The 19,744-nt window shown below is 41.0% G+C and overlaps 2 protein-coding genes across 3 annotated transcripts; one reads left to right on the top strand and one right to left on the bottom strand.

The window, feature by feature from the left end:
- Window positions 1-5,114: 5,114 nt before the first annotated feature.
- On the top strand, window positions 5,115-11,013 carry LOC311266998 (E3 ubiquitin-protein ligase MARCHF2-like). Of its 2 annotated transcripts, none has more exons than XM_084369773.1 (5): window positions 5,115-5,447; window positions 6,931-7,239; window positions 7,343-7,538; window positions 7,988-8,197; window positions 9,631-11,013. In XM_084369773.1, the coding sequence occupies exons 2-5, from the start codon at window positions 7,055-7,057 to the stop codon at window positions 9,784-9,786; spliced, it is 747 nt and encodes a 248-aa protein (XP_084225899.1). In that variant the 5' UTR covers window positions 5,115-5,447; window positions 6,931-7,054; the 3' UTR covers window positions 9,787-11,013. The 2 variants fall into 2 exon arrangements, with proteins under 2 accessions (XP_084225899.1, XP_084225898.1); XM_084369772.1 differs by having other exon boundaries at window positions 6,902-7,239.
- Window positions 11,014-12,013: 1,000 nt separating this feature from the next.
- LOC311266999 (ras-related protein Rab-11B) lies at window positions 12,014-18,757 on the bottom strand. Its single transcript, XM_084369774.1, has 5 exons — window positions 18,539-18,757; window positions 14,864-15,059; window positions 13,939-14,132; window positions 13,737-13,817; window positions 12,014-12,728 (listed from the first exon to the last, which is right to left on the bottom strand). The coding sequence occupies exons 1-5, from the start codon at window positions 18,576-18,578 to the stop codon at window positions 12,583-12,585; spliced, it is 657 nt and encodes a 218-aa protein (XP_084225900.1). The 5' UTR covers window positions 18,579-18,757; the 3' UTR covers window positions 12,014-12,582.
- Between the last annotated feature and the right edge of the window lie 987 nt (window positions 18,758-19,744).

Here is a 19,744-nt window from a genome sequence, read left to right as displayed (position 1 = left end):
ACATTAATTTATCAGGCCTTAAACCGAGGCCATTTTCTTATTTGAAGCATTTATAAGGTTCCTTTTAAAAAGAAATGTTCCTCTATGATCTTAGCGTGGTGATACATTGCTGTAGATCCACATAAACATTAAGCACAAGTTAGCCCAGGGCTATTAAGTGCTTTGATAGTAGGCAGGGAACATGCAGTTTCATGGTCTTTTCCCAATGTAGTGAAAAAAATCTGAGCAGATGTAAACGAAGCACAATTTGATATGGTATTTTTTCATGAATAAATCTTGCGTTGAAGTTAATCTGCATTTGTTCAAAACACAAGACATTGAGCATTTTTTTCCTTAACAAAATGCATTCAGGTAAACCTAGCCAGTCCTACACACCCACACAATAATGATCTCGTTTTTAATTACTCTGTCTCAATATCTGTTATCTCCCATATTGATTATCTGCTCTTGGAATTTTACAATGCTGTGCCGTAGTTACTGATATCATTGAAAATGTCTGTATAAAAGTGAACTCGTTAACCCAAAGACAGTCTAAACATTGGAGTTTACAGCCCGCCGATTGGCTGTTTCTTGGGTCAATGCCGTGGGATTCATAGCAGACTTAGCTTCTAATGTTTTAATACGCACCTTTGGCTCTTTTTGCTGAACCTGACTTATTTCAATGCGGTTGGTATGTGTTTGTACTGATGATTCAACCGTGAGAGTTTCATGCACATCCAGGTGGTTAAACCCTGAGCCGTTACCTGGCGCTGCCTATAAGACCAAACAAACCCCAGTCCTCACTACTGTACTTGCATTCCCCAGCGATGGAGAGACCACACAGATTTTTATTTATATAAATAATTAACTATTTGAACCAGAACATATGAGTAAATGCAATGTTAGCACATTTGGAAAAACAAGGTAGATCCCACTTCAAGTAAGTAATATGCAAATTAAAAGGTATGTTTCCATTAAAAAGCCAAAGTTTAGTAGCTCACACACTTAGAAATGGTCAAAGTAGACAGACTACTTGCAGTTTTACAGTAGATCAAGCAGGATGCTTTACCAAAACTGTAGTTTTTTAAATTTCTGAAAGCTGCCACACACTCAGCTGACTGCACTCAGAATAGTTAGCTGCTGATTCAATAATGTAGTTGAATGAGTCCACATAGTTTGTAATTGAGAGCACAGTAGGACAAGTTGGAGTCATGTGCGTCGTGTCACTGTTCACATTTGTAAAGTGAAAACCAATAATGTCATGTCCTGCATTAGAGAGGTTATGTAAGTCATGTGACTTAAAGTTACAGGATGGATGCTGAAGGATCCCCTTCATCTCCAGCTATTACACAACACACATCCTTAATGAAATGAAAGGGTTTGTGATTGAATACATATTTTACAGAAGTAGATATATTTCTGATGAACATCTCTTTTATTTGAAGTGTGTATGGTATTCTTTTAAAGACTTGTCACTTCTTTGTTTTGTTTTCTTTAGATCATTATTCATCTTCATATTTCTTATTTCTTGTAATGAATCATGTTGATATTTTTGATATACACGTATTAAAAATCTACGTGTCAACAGTAATTTTGTAGGACAAGCCATCTTGTTTTTTCAGTTGTTCAATATTTTATTATTATGTCATTTGTAAACTAAAAGCAGGAACAAATCATCTTTAAGGTTAACATCTACTGTAATCTATTTTGATTTAAAATTGTTGTTTTGTTGCTGTGGGACTATTTGTATCTTTAAATCAATACGGTCAGTACCCGGTGAAAGTCCAAAACATTAGAAATAAACACTCTGGTGGATAAGTAAACACAGGCTAATACTCAGAATAGTCCTGGGTGAAATTCCATGGTATTCCAGTGCAGCTTTGACTGGTCAATAGTAGTGATTAAATGGAAGTGCCAAAGTTATTTATAGTATTTATTTCCCAACGATTATTGATCCCAAGGCGTGCCAAGGCTGCTGAAGGTGACAACATGTGTCCAGGATCTCACATTGAATGGCGTTTAGAAGTTGGATGGTGTTAAATGCTCACAAAAGGACATTATTATGGAAATAGTGAAAGAAAAGTGGCTGAAAAAGAGTGACTAGTAAGTTTTTCTTTAACTAGTGCTGACAAAAACTAAACTAGAGGAGGAAAATGACATCTAATATCAAGGATATGGAATAAATGTTCAAACAGCCTTCACGAATGGACAGTTGGGCAGTGAATATAACTTTGTAGTGTGAGAAAGGCAGCAAGGTCAAGTCAGTGTCCTCACAAAGACAAGAGGGCAACGGAAAATGAGAGAAACTGAGTTATGGCCTTTTACAGGTGCTCATGAGGATTCCTGCTGACAGTTGAAAGGATCACGAGATGGAACTGCAGCAATCCAATTAAACTGTTATTGAAAGCCAAACGCTGTGAATAAGTTCTGCAATCTGCCTGCTGATATCCGTCTGTCTGTTTCAGTCCCTCCGTCTCGCTCTCTCTTTAATTCTCCGTGGTACTGCAGATAAGTTATGTGGAAATATATTGCATATATGTATGTTGCTGTTGTGTGTGTGTGTACGAGTCAAATCAAACTTTAATGCTATAGAAAAGTTATTACTTTGAATTAATAGTTTGTGTCTAATTTTATGACTTTCCTTCCGTCAGAGGATTATAATTGACAGCAACCCTGCACATGTGACGAAGGCCCACATGCAGGTGCAGCAGGTGATGTCATGCACTCCTCTGTGTGTATATAATAACTGAACTTTGACAAAATTAATACAGACGAAACAGGCTTGTCTAGAAGCTGAGTAAGGTCAATCTTAGGCATCATGATAAGGAAAGTCTTATGCTGTCTGCAGCTGCAGGCTGGTATGATGACACACTGACAATAAGTCAGTCACGAGTTGAACAATGGGTACAACTAGAGTGAATGTGTTCACACAATCTGTTGAATCTCAGCCGTGTCATCCAAACTATTTCAACTTTGTCTACCAGCCTCAGAATCTCCTTTATGACTTCAGTGATGGATCCATGAACACAAATCACCTGAAATATTTCTGCTAAAATTTTCAGAAATACTGCATTATGTATTTTCTTAATACTTTCAAATAGTGGCTAACTGCTTAAAACATCCGAAATGCGTGATGTGTAAATGAACTGCCTGCACATCTGTGTGTGTGTGTCAGTGTTAAAGTCCACTAACACATGTCTCATGATACCAGACATGCAGAGAGGTAGTGTCCCATGACCCGTGTTGGACTTTGACCAAACAGACGGGTGGGACAACTAATGAGAAACACGCTCTGAGGTGTGCGTGTGTGTGTGTGTGTATTAGCGTATGATGATCCCCGTTTTCAGTAACATCGCAGATCACATTGTCCATGAGTGGCCCCCTTGTTTATCAGTGTTTGGGTTCAAAGGGAAATAAAAGAAAGAGGCAGGGGCAAGACAAAAATAGATATTGTTTAACTAACGGTTAAAAATTAATTATTCTTGGAGGTCGTTAGTTTAGGTCACGCTCCAGAAATATTTCAGAATTCACGTGAGGGTACATTTTAATATTTGACGTTTGTTCATAGTCCAGAATTAACTTGGAAACATTATTTTGTAGATCTAGCGACAAATTATTCTCTTCCACGAGTGGCAGAATGAAGGCATGATGACGAGCTGACCAAAAATAGAATTAGACAGTCTCTGAGCGTTGCATTTAAAAATCTAGGCCATGAGGACTTTTCAAAAATATTTGCTTTTGAGTTTCCTTTCTATTGGCTGATGCTAAAAAGAGAGAAGTCATTGACTCACACAGTTCAAAGTCAATAAGAGGAAACTCTTTGAGGAGTCTTGTATCTGATCAACAGTCCTATTTATATGGCACAATAAAGTGTGTTTGATACTAGTGCAGACATGCAGCATTGGCTAAACAGATCACAGTAGCGCGTCAAGAAAGGTAGCAATGCACCAGCAGAGGCAGCTGACAAGATCATTAGCAAGCAAACAAGGATGCAAACGATTTCAAATGTTTTCAGATGTTTAATTAGGAAGGAAATGCACTCAGTATATGCTTGTTACACGCCAAGGATACCCACAATGCATTTTGGTTACAAACAGTGAACATAACTTGTATTTGTTTACACGAAAACTCCACAGAGCACCCAAAGTAAGTATGATTTAAAAAAAAAAAATCTTTATACAGCAGCCTGCTCTCTGTCAGATATTTTCGATTATTATTACTGATGTGTTAACACATGAGCAGCATTTCAATAGTTAATTGAGGTAAATCTATGGATTTCACTTTCCATACATGAATGCATCATATTTTAAATGCTCTTTATTTTGAAATGGAAAACACAGAAAATTATATTTATTGAATTGCTTAACTGTTATTGTTGTCATTTATCGTTGTACTAATGGCCTGTGACTGAAATTGTTGGCTTTTTCCCCCCTTTTTTTCAAAAACCCCTTTAAACCCCTGTCTCACCCCTGAAGGTGCCCTGAACCCACCTGAGGAACAGCTGTCCCATTCACTCCCCTCTGCAACACCCTGAGAGGTCTGATTAAATGCTGCCACCCAGCGGTGTTATTCTGATATAACTTACTCCAGATGTTTTCTCCATAGAGGATAATGTTCGTGTCCTACTTGAAATCAAACCCATATACACAGGAAAAACAGATTAAACACTTGAGCCACAGGATCTCCTGACAGGGACGAGCACACGTTTTGTTGGTATTGTTTGTAACGTGCGCTGCGTTCAGGTCTCCTCGTATTTTGGAGTTGTAACGGATTGAAGCGCAATTTTTTCATTGGTCACAGACATCAAAACGTCAGGAATTAATGAAAATATACAAGGAACAGGTAGAATATTGATGGCCGCTTTGTTTTTAGGTTACGTTAACCTCTTGAAGCGACTGATGTTTGAATAAAAATAATTGAACAAACTAATCAATCACATGCATTACTTTCATCGTTCATTTTTACTGGACTTCAATAGCTCCTGGCTTAATTGACAGCACATTTGGAAGAAGAAAATAACCAGTAGTTCTTACACTTACAGGCGTACATGACGTGTCCTATTTGTCACCGTGTTAACGGTAATGTGTGTGAAGTTCCCATTATTACAACATCACCAGCGGCCGTGAAGGCAGCAGCGCGTCACATGACCAGCGCACAGCTGAGGGACGCTGAGGTAGGCTTGCCCGTTGCTAGCCTGTTAGCTACGTTAGCCGTGTCTGGTAATCCTGGCAGAAGCAGCCATTTCTACCCACCTTTCCACACAGAATCGCCCGGGGGAGACACACTACACGCCATGGAGAGGACTCAGCGCATGTGGTCGTCGTTCGTATCCCCTCGTATCGTCAGCTGTTGGTTAGATGTCAATGTCATAGTTTGTAGCTAGGGCTGCCCAGTTAGCTCAGCTAGCCCGTGTCTGGTTAACGCAGGGGCCAAGGCCAAGGCCAAGCGAGAAAAAGGGAGGCCGTCGGGTGAGTACAGATTTACGCTAATGTCTGTTTTTTTCCCCAGCTCGTCTGTCAGCTCTTCTTCGCACTAACAGCGCATATCAGCGTGTTGGTTGACCGCTGTCCGTCTGCTTCCCTTGGTTTTCCTGTGCTGAGCTGCGTTGTGCCTTTTGTTGGCGGTTGTACATTAATGACACTATCAATCATGTATCTTCACATCGGCCGAAATTAGCTGTGACATAGTGACTGTTAATGTTTGATTTTAGGAGACTGTGCGGGCTTACAGTGTCCACACTGTCTGACAGCTGCAGGTTTTATTCTCTTGGCGTCTAATATGTTGAAATCAGTAATAATCTTCCACAGTTAAATCGCAGTGACATTACTCTGGTTTATTTCCTTTCATGGTCCGGGGCTCTGCCTGCTTTAAACACAATACAATGTGTCTCCATACCTGTGTGTTATTGTCGTATATAGCTGTTAAAGAGGGTACACAGGTGAGTCTGGAGGGCAGGTCACAGGTTGCTGCACCTCCTAATTCCCAAGCTTTACTCTAAATTTAACTTAAAACGTTTTATTTTTCGAGGCACAGTCATGAGCTGAAATTTGAATTGGCTTGCCAACACATTTTAGTGAAGCCCCCATAACCCTTATCTACCTGTAACCTTATTTAATCATGTCTATTTGGTATTTAGTACTTAAAGGTGCATTAATTAGTATTGGAAGAGCAATTCAGAAACCCAGAAAGGTAATATTTACAATGTTGATAAGGTGATACATACTGAATAAACAAGCTGTTCTCAGAGGAAACTAAGGTCCCATGAACACTGTTTGAGGCTAGACAGGTGGCAGGGTCCGCCGAATGTAAACAAGGTAGAACAGTATGAAATGATGTCGTCCTTGAACGTCAGTTTGTTTATTCAGCCATGAAAGCGATGAGAGTTGGTACATTTAGTTTGTTTAAGCATGAATATCAATCAATGAAGATTTTTCTCTCCTGATTAAAATGTTCCCAAACGCTACACAGTTCAACTTTTAATGTAAAATAAGTTTGACTCTTTTTGGTGCCGCCGTCACTCCAGTTTTATAATTCTGGGTGTCATGTGCTTTTGTTTTAACACATCCCTCTGGAGCAGGACATATTTGGATTTTTTTTTAGTATTCATGACATCTTGATTTGAACAATTTTCTGTACAGCTCAAGCATAACTTGGCCTCAAAACATGGCTTTGTATTATTTGGTAAATAGGGACTTTTTCTTCATGTTTTATGTCTTGCTTTGAGACATTTTGAAGGTTGTTTTTCTTGTCTATTTTCAGGAAACAATCTTTCCATTTTTTTTTGTACAGCCTAGAGATGGAACTTAATTTGTTTGCCTCATGAGGACATGTTGGGCCCAACACGGCATCACTTAGACCTATACAGGATCATATGACAGGCTGGCAACAATAACATCATGCTGTACTTATGTCGTCATTTCAGATTGCCTCTTCTTTGTCTCCTGGTCACAGTCCACCAGGCATTGCTCTGTAGGTGGACAGAGGAGGAGAGGTGTAGGACATCAGGTTTTGGATCAGACCTCCATCTGAAGTCGCCTCCACCATCATCTTAGTCACTGTCGCCCTCAGCTGAGCCATGTCTTCGTCGGGCTGCTGCCACCTACCTGGCTCCCTCTGTGATTACTCCGGGAACGCCGAATCCGATGCCTCCAAGGATTCGGAGGAGTCCGACTCTACCGCGCAGGCCCAGTACATTGCCAAGGTTACGGCTAAAGATGGCCGCCCACTCTCCACCGTTGTCAAAGCGGTGAGCTTGCAGAGGTAAGAGAGGGAGGAACTCGCGCGGGGCCCTGTCCAACATACTACAATTACATTGTTCTTTGGTTAATCATCACGTTGTCGTCTTCTCCACTCCGCTCCACAGTGATGTGGGCATGTGTCGGATCTGTCATGAGGGAGCCGGAGGGGAGACGCTGCTCTCCCCCTGCGACTGCACTGGTACGCTGGGGAAAGTGCACAAGAGCTGCTTGGAGAAGTGGCTGTCCTCCTCCAACACCAGCTACTGTGAACTGTGTCACACAGAATTCACTATTGAACGACGACCACAACCACTCACACAGGTTAGAGGATGAATGCTTTGACTGATGAAAAGATGTGAAAATGAGCAAGATTAATTTATCTCACAAATAGAAGCTTAATTCTTCCTTTTTTCTCTTGGCCTTGGACTGATATTTAAAGTGTCGGTGAGATAGATTTTTAGCCATGTAGAGTGTGAGCCAACAGGTAGCACCTTTGCGGTATGAGATGATTTGCCTGTCTTGGTTGCCTGAGCTTGTTGTAAGAGCTCGCCATTCATGAGACTAGTTTCAGTAGCATTAATGCATTCATGTTAGTTATGCAGGAAAGCCAGCTTTTATTTCTTGTTTAAATGGCATCATTTTGTTGTAATAAGAAAGGACAAGGACAGAATAAATACAGAAAAAATAGAAAAAAACTTAAAGAGAATAAATAATCACAGAAAGCTGGTTTTCAGTGAGACAAACGCCTTCTTCGTGTTGCTCGTCCTCAGTGGCTGAAGGACCCCGGTCCTCGCAGTGAGAAGCGCACGCTGCTGTGCGACATGGCCTGCTTCCTTCTCATCACGCCCCTGGCGGCCATCTCCGGCTGGCTCTGTCTGAGGGGAGCCCAGGACCACCTGCAGCTGAAGAGCCGACTGGAAGCCGTCGGTCTCATCGCCCTCACCATCGCCCTCTTCACCATCTACATCCTCTGGACACTGGTAACTGTATATTAACTTAAATTGTTCTCCCCCAGTTAAGAAAACTTGTTTACATACTGCTGTTAAAGTGCTGGCACAGAGTCAGTGTTTGTCTCTCTGGCATCTTCACACCCGCAAGTTGGTTTTAATGTCTCGGTGTCCCACATAGATTTGGAAAAACAAATATGAGCTGGCACAGACACAATAGAAAGACAACCAAGCCTTCAGATTTATGTTCTGTTGTTGATTATTGTAGAAATTACTATATGTCGCTGACATTTCTCATGTGACACTTGAACAAAGCCAAGAGAGTAGAGAGACATGAAGGCATGTGTAACTTGATAATAGGGTTGTCAGAGAGACAGGTACTGCGTCCATGAATCATCCCAACAGGTGGCCATACAGTGTTTTTCTTTTTTGTGGAAGAGTATGGGGTTTGGTGGTCCTCCCCCGACAGGCTGTTCTATATTTTTCAATAAAAACTATGCCATTTCAGCTCATTTTGGACCATAATTATATCTGTCTACAAAAAGTTGTAAAAACTGGTTCAGAAAATTAAAGATAAACTCCCAAAAAGCATAATAACTAGCTAAAGAAGTCCACTGGGGGACTAACTGCAATCATTAGATCAGGGGGAAAGTCGTGTTGGTTATTTCTAATGCTCTCCACATTGATTTTACATTAATTTGGCTGCGTCTGAGTTTTAATGACATGAGGGAGCTGGAGTGGAGATGCTGCTCTCGCATTAAATGTTATGATCATCTGCTTTTATGTTAAGCACTTCGTGTTGCATTTTATGCATGAATCGTGCTATATAAATAAAGTTCACTAATATAAATAATTATAACTGCCTGCTAGTAGTAGAACTTGAGTTTCACTTCGCAGCATTTAACTCTTCCAATGGCTGCTTCTGTATTTACCTGCTGACACGGTTTTGACAGTCACCAGTTACGACAAAGCGCAGTAGACAGTTGGGCGACAACGCAAAGTGGATTTTTTTTCCCCATCCACTTCAAATGTGAAGTCCCTGATGTTTGGCACAGAGTGCTCATTAGTTTAAAAGTTGGCCAGATGGTTCATGCATACACATACATGCATCACTCTGCGAAAATAGGAAAATTAAGCTGGATTTGACTCTGAAGTAAAACTAAGCTGCTTTTCCTTAACTGGATCATATTATTTAAAAATAGGATGTATTGTTAATCTGAAACCTTCTTCAGAAACCTAATCCTTTAATCTTCAGCAAAAGTAACATTAGATATGACAAACAGTGAAAGATTAGCCCTTTTGCACACGGCTCGCGAGCGCCCGCCGTGCAGCAGCTTCGGTCAGCACATCATTCCTGTTGTGTATCCGTACTACTCTGTCTCAAATATCTGGCTTTCAGCTGTATTCATGTCCGTCTTTTCTCTCCTGTCTCGCCCCCTCCCCGCTCTCCTTCCATCCAATCTCAGGTGTCATTTCGGTATCACTGTCAGTTGTACTCGGAGTGGAGGAGGACCAATCAGAAAGTGCGCCTGCTCATGCCCGACATGAAAGGGGCGCACACCACCCAGCGTTCTGTGCCGACCAAGTCGACCAAGAAAATGACTGATGAGACCATCGTATGAGTGCAGAGTGGTGCCAAGAGGAATATTTAAAATAAAGTCCACTGAAGCACTCGCTGAAAAAAAACAACAAAATTAATCATATTAATGAACTTTTGCACTTCATATGGACCATTCTGAGAGGAGAGAGCTACTTTCTCCCTCTGTTTTCTTTTATCGAAGCACTTGATGTAAACTACTACGGTATTGGCCAACCACAGAAAGTGGTTTTGGGAAGAACTCATTCCGGAGTCATAGTTGATGTCGAAACACAGAGTTGTCACTGGACAGACTGACAGACAGACGGTGCTGGGATGTGAACGACATGGACACATGGACAACGGACGAACCAGCCCAACTGTGTGTCCGTGACACAAACTTATGAAATACTAAGACACAAGCTAATGTAGCAGGATATAAGTGATTCAGCATGCTACTACAGTATAATATAAAACATATTCACTACCTATAATTCCCTCATGCCCCTTCACAATGTATTTAGCTGTTTTTGAACAATGGGCAGCCAGTAGCCCGGCAGAGGAGAATAATCTAAAACCATGATTGACGAAGTCTATCTGTGAGTGTTCATTCTCGACCGGTTAAAGGGCGACAGTCGCTCACGCCAACGGTCTTGTCTATAATCTGAATCTGAAGTTTCTTGGTAAAGCTTTATCATTGCTGTCTGAACAGTGGAAATCAAAATCCTTTTACCGTTTAGACGACAGCTAAGGCATCACGTATTTATCACACTTGTCACGGGGTCAGTGAAGACTGTATTATATGAGATAACACTACCTGCAGCCGTGAGACGGCAGTGCAGGAACGTAAGGGAAATAGTATTGAAGGTGTGGAAAAGTGTTTACATTCTAATTGGATGACGTCTCTACTATTGTCATAAAAAAAAAGTGCATTAGCTCCACTTGTAAATGCACCATTCATTAATTGAGCTGCCTAGCAACGACCAGTAGTAACGTCCCACATCACAAGAGATGCAGTTTTAACCAGAAGAGAAACCAGTGTTCTGAACGGTGAGATTACAGACTTTTGTCCTACATGAGAAACACAGAGACGTATCAGAGCAGGCTGGTACTCTGTAAAGGTGCAAAAGAGAAACGTGTTCTGAGATGTCAATCAATGTATGCAGCATACGCTCAACAAAGTATTTTGTGTTATTGTAGTCTTCCTGCTGCATCCCCCTGAAAAGTTGGGTTATTGTGCAATAAAACACGAGGGACTCCTGTACTAAATCAGTGTGGAATGTGACTCGTCTGCTCTTTTCAGGTGTCTCAGCTTCTAACGATCTTCGCGTGGTCTTTGGAAATACAATCTGATGATCAATGTCGAGGTCGTGCCCTGAGATTTCAGCATCTTGTTGTGTAAATGTTTAGATCAGCGAATACTGTCAATACATTTACTCAAGATCTTTACTGAAGGACAATTTCAGGTACTTGTACTTTATTTTAAAATAGATAGTCCAGAGTCCACTACACGTATTTTACAACAATAGTTACTTTTCAAATTGACATTACTTAAATACTTTTACTCAAGTACCATTTGTATGGGTACTTTTTTTATTTTACCAAAGAAATACTACACGCTTTACTTATCTTTACTTTTACTCAAGTATGACTTTCAGGTACATTTAACAGCACTGTTTTAAGAGTCTTTGGGTTTTTGACAGTTCGTTACATAAAAGAAGTAATTTGGTGAATCTGATGTGCAATTTTCAAGATTATTTCACACTTGGACTAAACGATAACTCCAATAATCATGATGAAAATAATCTGCAGATTCATCGATAATGAAAGTTACCGGTAGTTGCAGCCGTAGTTGAGGCCTCTTGTGTTAAATGAGCTGTTACCAGTTCCAACAAAGAATGTTTTCCCCTTAGAGCTTCTATGATGGTTTCATTAAATTAACAAAAAACCAAAAGAGATAAAATTATCCAATATTTTACAACAAAAGCAGGATTGTCTTCAAAGTCTAACACATCACACTCTTTATTACCACACTAATCATCTCACAACTCCCCAGTTATCTTGTGACCATTTGCAGGGGCCTGACCCCGAGGTTGGGGAAACCACTGAACCTTACAGGATAAGATTATCTCTATGTCAAGTAGATAAAACTATCTCCACCTTGACCAGAAACAGCAGTGTTGCTACATGGTCGTTACCCCTGTGAGGTCACCGTGCAGGTAAAGTGTGTCATCTAGTGTATGTGTGTCTAGTAAAAGGAGGACACAGCACCATAATATTGTAAAATTTAATTTCATGGCATTAATATAATGTATGTGAGCAGACAAGCTATCAAAATCAAAACAAAAAAAAAAGAATATATTTTACACAAAATGAAGTAAGCATCAGCAGCGTCACGACCACTTTTGAGATGATGACTGAACGAGGAGGAAAGCCCAAAAACAGGACTGCTGGCACGGCTGAAACAGGCGAGATTCAAACCCCAGGCCTCCGACATGTGGCCTTCACTGTCTAACAGGGAGATGTCTAGGCTTAACAAGGTCTCAGGCAAAGCTATTCTGACTGCTACACTATCATGGGTAACTGTGGCAGCTACTTCCGCGGTACCATCAGTCCTGTTTTTGCACTGGGATGTAGCAGATTGTACCTGGGTCTGATTACAATTTGAAATCAATTCAAACACCTCTTTCTGGGATTGATCGTTTGTGGCATGAGGGAACTGACTCCACTGATCTAAAAAGTGCAGATTCAGACAATATTGCACCCCAGGCGGATGGAAGCACACCGACACTGGATTTCAATTAATAATCGACCCAGGTGAGGAGGGAGGTTTTGCCATGGGTTACAGGTTCTGACAGCACTGCAGTTTGCTCCCCCTCTGGCCGTCCGTGGTGGGTGGCACGCTGATGTCCACCACGTTGTTTCCCGGGGACTCGTCGTGGGCAGACCGCTCAGCGATCTGTTTCTGCGAGACGATGCGGTAGATTTCTGTTTTTGAAAGAAGAGACGAGAAGAGACAGATCAGCCTTTTCCCCCTTTATTCTTTTTTTTTGTTTTAGGGTGGACTGGCAAAGTCTAGCTGACAGGATCACATTTCTAATGACACTGAAATGACATGCTGAGGGTGCGTGGTCCTCACTTGGCACTTCAGAAGCAACATGTTAGGGAAATACCCAAAATGATGCTTTAACCCAGAGGTGAGATATTTTACAAGTTGATAATTCAGTTACAATATTACACAAGACGGAAATAACTAAGAGGAAGTTACACGAGATAAAGAGTTTAGTTCCCAGACATTAACATTTTCTTGCGGATGTAAATCATTTCTCTCTGTTAATTTCAGCCGCTGGGTTTAAATGAGACTTCCACACAAAGGTTTAGTGCAGGCTGCACAAAGTAGGGCACCATCAGGGCTGATTTGATCCACCAGAATAAAAATAATTACATGAAATGCTGTTTATGCGTTTTTTTTTTTCTGAGGTAAAAATGCTCTTTAAATATTTAGGATCCTTAATTATTAATAATTAATTTTCATAATCTCAACATGGTGGACATAGTGACATTTTGTGCAGGGAGCCAGTCAGTTAAAGGACACTTAGGATCCTAATCTACAGAGGCCCTGAGAGGCAAGTGACATTTTTTTTAAGGAACTTAGATCATCCTGACTAACACTTTCTTCACAAGGTTTTAAGTCATAAACACAGGAAACAAAAAAATTTTGATCACATTTACAAAATGGATTTCACATTTTTTTTTCTAATGACCTCTGAGGGCTTCTGTAGAACGCCATTTTGAGCTCTAACAATACATTTTAATAGGCGCTTGCTTTTGGCCCATGGCTGTCCAAAGGAGAAAAAAAAATTGGGCACCTTATATATCTGTCATGAGACAAAGGTTTAGGAATGATTTAAGTAAAAAAAATTCTTTAGTTTCTTGTTATTTAAGTAAAATATCAACAGTGTAGCTCTGACATCGCTCCTCTGTTCACAATCATACCTGTAAGGATATTCTTGAAGGCTTCTTCAACGTTTGTTGAGTCCAAGGCTGAAGTTTCTATGAATGACAGATTGTTCTTCTCTGAGGGGAAGAAAAAGAAAACATATGTTTAACAGCAACAGAAGCCTACTACTGAATATATAATAATACAAACTGCACACACAACATAAAAAAATCTGGGTCTTTCTGTGAGTTGCAGTACCTGCGAAGGCCCGGGCCTCGTCTGTAGGCACGGCCCTGAGGTGGCGCAGGTCGCTCTTGTTGCCAACCAGCATGATGACGATGTTGTTGTCGGCGTGGTCCCTCAGCTCCTTCAGCCAGCGCTCCACGTTCTCGTAAGTCAGGTGTTTGGCTATGTCATACACTAAAAGCGCCCCCACCGCTCCTCTGTAATATCTGTAGCAGGAAAAACAGACCCAGTGGTGATAAACGCAAGTGTGTACAGGAAATGTCAGAATGTTTGCAGGTTCATAAAAGTCATTTTTTTTTACAGGAGTTAGTACAATCTGCATCCTGTCTACTTCACTGAACACTGTTTGAGGTCATGTTAAGTTAACAACTAGGTTCATGGTATCTTATTCAGCCAATACACATTTTCAAGCTGTTATGAGATGTTCTGGTCTTAAATTCAGTACTGTGTGAGATATAAAGGTCAAAGTCAATGTTTGCTTTCTGAAACCTACATATTCTCTGGATTTACCCTGAACATGTTTGACATTTATCAGATGCACTTATGTATCTGGAACAATGATGGCCGCCTGCGGTTCTGTGTTTAAAGGAACAGTTCACCCAAAAATGAAAATTCAGTCATTATCTAATCACCCCCATGCTGATGGAGTCGGGGGAAGTTTTTGTAATGAGTTGCATCGTTCTCCTAAACAACTGAAGTAGATGGGGGCTTATTTTAAAAAGTTAAGAAACAATCGAAAATTATAAAATTACTCAAGCCAATTAATTGAATGTACTTGTTGACAACCAATCGATTCATTGCTGTATTTGTAATCCTGGCAAATCATTGATCAAAAAGTACCATCGACCTCTTTTACTTAATGGTGTGGCTCATATCCAAAGGTCTGCCACATGTAAGTGCTCCACTTTGAGGCACTAAGTGTCAGAAGTGGACTCACGCTGAGGTGATGGCTCTGTAGCGCTCCTGTCCTGCCGTATCCCAGATCTGAGCCTTTATCGTCTTGCCGTCCACCTGGATGCTGCGCGTGGCGAACTCCACCCCGATGGTGCTCTTACTCTCTAGGTTGAACTCATTCCGCGTGAATCGAGAGAGCAGGTTGCTCTTCCCTACGCCCGAGTCCCCAATTAACACGACTGTGGAGGAAGAAGAGACGCACAGAGAGGGAGGGGAGGAAAAGATGAGACAAGTGTGTTTGTATACAGTACGTGTGATGGGTGAGGCAGGGGATAGGCTATATATATTAATAAATCCAAGAAATGTTGACATGGCATAAAAACGAGCCTCTAAATGTTGGTTTCAGCAGAACGCGGGGGCTCCGTGTTTTGGTGTGATTTATGGGATGTGAAAAATGCATATTTCTGCTGTAAAGTAGGAGTGCAGCAAATTACAAAACACCTCCCCGATGTCATTAGACACGATCTGACTCCGACTACGTTTAAGTCGAAGCTATAAACGTTCCTATTTTAGAATATAATATCATGTAATGACATTAAAAAGCCTTTGAACTGTTTCTGTCGTGTTTTTAATCTTTCTATTTCACCGGATTTGAACTGTACAAGTTTACTCTTTAGTCTTTTTCCGATCCATTTAAAATAGTTCCACAGCTTATTCATCAAAAGAAACAACAACAACAACAGAGTGGCTTCACAATGCATCCAAAATAACGCGTGACAACATTGTGACATTAAAGCCACCACAGCTCTGCATTGTTTAACAGCTTCTGAACAAAACAATATGTGATGAATTGTCTGATAATTCATGTATTACACTGAACAATGTGCTACACTGATCTGTTTATTTGATACAGCCCGTTTTTTAACCAAATGAACATCTATTCTTTTAGCTGACGTGCAGCCCGTTACCGTTGTCACAGGAAATAATCACTGACAGAGAGAAATAAACAGAACCGATCACCTACACCTAAACCTGACAGAGTGGCTTTACTTTAAATAAATCGAGGTATGGTATATGGTTTACACCATCACCCAGCCATCAGTTTTCCCATAAATAAAGATGTGCTTTAGTTTGTGAGGGCAGAATCTAAATAATAAAGTACTGCAGAAGGTTGTTCATAACTTTTTACATTTTTTCCTCCAAGCAGAATAAGCTCGACTGAATAAATGATGTCTTCACTTTTCACCCTGCATCTTTAATAAACTTTATACCCTGATCTTTCAGATAAAGAGTTGAGCCCAGCCAAAACACCCTGAGGGTTGTGATATTAAGTAGATGAACTGTGGAAACCTCCAGAGAGCACTCAGGTAGGGGGGCTTTAACCTGATAAACCTTCAATTTAAAAGACCTATTATGCTTTTTTCATTTCATTTTTTTCATTTCCTTCAATGTGTTACATATAGGTTCTTGCGCATGTAAAAGTTAAAAAGCCGAAATCCGTGCCAACAGGAGCTTCTCTCTCCCACAGAAAACACTGCTCCTGAAGTAGTCCCGCCTTTAATCCTGTGACTTCTTGACATCACACTACGTCACCATGTCTCACATTTGCATAATTTATGTCTATAATCAGGGTAGAGGTGAAGCTAACTGGTTGCTGAAAACACGACAAGAGTCAACCTGAGGCATGGTGAACCGTGCTGGCTCAGGCGTGTGAGAGCTGACCAATCAGAGTAGACTGGGTATTCAGGAGGGTGGCCTTAAAGAGACAGGCGCTAAAAATTAGAAAACTGGTGTGTTAAAGAGTGTTAAAGTGTTAAAGAGGTCATATTATACACATTTTCAAGTTCATACTTATATTCCTAGTCCTAGTTGAACAAGTTGACATACTTTGATTTTCAAAAAACACTATTTTATTTCATACGGTGCATTGCTGCAGTATCCCTTTTCACACCGTGTCTTGGAACACTCCGTTTAAGCTACAGAGTGAGACATCTCGCCTTTGTTCAATCTTCGACGAGAGTTGCACATGCGCATTACTTAACGGGCAGGATGTAGCCAATCAGAGGCAGAGCAGGGCGGGTCATGCTGAGCGATGTAGTGTGATCTAAAATAACACCGCTACAGCAGCAGCAACCGTATGTCTGACTGTATATGTTTTATAATAAATATATGAATATAACGCCTGTTACATAGTGATGCACATTAGTTACAGAAGTAAAGGCTCGACTCCAAACCAGACGCTTCAGGCAGTGCAGGAACAGTGTTTTCTGTGGGAGAGACAGTTGACTCCTTTGGGCTTGGACTTTGCAGACCTTTTACATGCACAAAAATGCGACATAACACAATAAAGAAAAGGCAAAAACACAAAAAGGATAATATGACCTCTTTAAAGTATGTAAACCTATTCTAATACTAACCCAAAAATAAAATTATGAACCTGAAAGTGAGTGTGACATGTCTCTTTTAAAACTTTCTGTCTGCCACAAAGTTTCTAGGGCCTTCTACAATAAAGGACTATGTGAATGTGGCACCGACACCGTGAGTGTGAATATGGGAATGTACCTAAAAGAAACACAAGTTGACTACACAGTCACTGTGAAGCATGCACAGTGTAAAGTGAGTCAACATGGATCGATCATAAACAGGCCTGAAGCTCAGTGAGACATCAGAGGGGAAGTGATCTGTGCTGTCAGGACCAGGCTGAGGTGGCTGCTGCTCCCATCACAGCAGCAGCAGCAGCAGCAGAGGTGGAGCCCTTTTGTTTTCTCTCTCTCACACAAAAAAGGAAATAGAGCCGAACTTTGTCCCTGCGTGCCGACATCGCTCCGGTCCGGGCTGCAGGAAGCTGATAACAGGGCTTCATCAAAACCTGAATCGACAGTTTCAGGCCGCCTTGCCCTTCCTGTTTCGGCCGGGTACACAGACGATGGCTCGGGCAGAGAGAGGTGGGGGAGAGACGGGGAGAGAGAGAGAGCCTCCGGCAGATGCCCCATTCATCCCACAGAGGATACTTTGTTACATCTAAATGGCCCTTTTGGCTCCTGCAGGCCCGGGATGTTAATGTGCCACAGGAGCTGATAGCACGATCAAAGGAAGTCATTCTGGATCAGACTGAAGCTCTCTGAAGATAAAACCCAGACCTGAGTCCTGGTACCTCCCGCCTCTATCTCCACATCACACACACTCATCCGATTGTCGTGATAATGCGAATACACACACACACATACACACAAAAGAAATCAGATAAGATTATAAGAGCATTTTTCCCCAGTGAGAGCTGGCTCACAAACAAATCGTGTGAGGATGAAGCTCATTGATCAGCAGAAGGCTAATAGGCCTCTGATCAACCTCAGGAGGTGATGAGCGCACAAAAACAACCAAATGTCATTCAGTGAAAGAGGAAAAAGTGCTCGCTCAAAACGACACAATGCTGCCGTGTGAGTTGATGAAAGTTTAATAGAAAAGGCAGAGCACGGATGGGGTGTTGCATCCCATACCTATAAATATAGCTGCAGGCGCTGTGGTGTCACAATGACAGCATTATGTTGTAATAACAGCAGGCGATCATCATCCGGCAGCTCCTGAGTCCAAAACCAGCCCGCAAACACACCACAGAACATTTATAGGCATTTATATAACATAGCTTCGTCGGTGAGAGCCTGTGTAAAAGGGGAATGCAGTCATTTTTTTTTTTTTTTTCCATTTTTTTTTTTTTTACCTTTGAACAAGAAATCGTATTCATCGTCTCGGTTCCCCATTCTAGACGAGGCCGCTCCAACGCTTGTCTCCGGAAGAGGATGTGTGAAGAGTTTGGGTCTGGATTGTCGTTATATGCCAGAAAAATATGGGAAAGGTCTGTGCTGAGACTCTGCGCCAGTTTTGGCTGTCAAGGCGAGCTGGCCGCAGAAGGGGAGAGCTCCCAACTCTGCAGAGGGAGGGGAGGAGTCCCTGCGCTTCGCATAGCTTCCTCACGGGGGCGCTCTTTAGTCGGCATGCCGGCGGAGAGCAGCCAGCTGGAGCCCGGTGACAGCCAGTCAGCTATGAATGAAGACAGGGACAGGGACAGGCCACGAAGGATGCTCATGATTTTTAAAGTCATAAGCACTTAAAATCACTGATCACGTGGAAGGCGCAAAAAACAATCTCCTATAGGGAAATATTCAAAAACTATTATGATTTGAGGGAGAAACTACATCTAAAATGTAGGTATGCACAACACTCAAAAGTTTGTCCATATTAATTCTTGGTGTAAAACTATAGGCCAGTTTTTGAATGTGGAGTTGACGCAAAACACAAACTGGTTTAAAATATATGTACAAAAACATGATTTTCACAAGCGACAGGGTTCATACATGTTCATTTATTTATTTATGAGTATGTGTGTATATATGTAGGTAAATATAGATATGTATTGTGAGGGGTAGGTGGGTGCTGGAGAATACATACTTAAATTATTATAACACATATAATTAATTATGGGAATAATACATGCGAATAGAAGACAAACTAACCAATATATAAGCTATAATACATAAGATAATGGTTGATAAATTAAATGATGTACTGCATATACTTATATTTTTACATCTTTCAATTATTTTTAGTATTGTTTGTTGTTTTTGCACCTACAGACCACAGCAAATTCCTTGTATGTGAAAACTAACTTGGCAATAAAAAGCGATTCTGATTCTGATTCTGAAGTAGAGAGGCAAATAATGATGTATGCCACGTATATTACAAAATATAAATGCATTTGTCTTTTTTTGGTTGATGTAATTATAGATTTTCCATTTAGTTTCATAGATGACAACATTTATGTACTTTAAAACTGAAAATCACGACGTCTAAATCCATCAGTTAGCGGGTGTCATAAATGCAGCAAGTCTCACAGAGCATTGACAAATTTCCGAAATTCCCACTGTCT

Source organism: Pagrus pagrus, assembly GCF_965226575.1.
Source record: "Pagrus pagrus genome assembly, chromosome: 12".
In the NCBI taxonomy this organism is placed as follows: Eukaryota; Metazoa; Chordata; class Actinopteri; order Spariformes; family Sparidae; genus Pagrus; species Pagrus pagrus.
The sequence above is the reverse complement of the archived record's forward strand: the minus strand, read 5'-3'. Positions and strand labels throughout refer to the sequence as shown.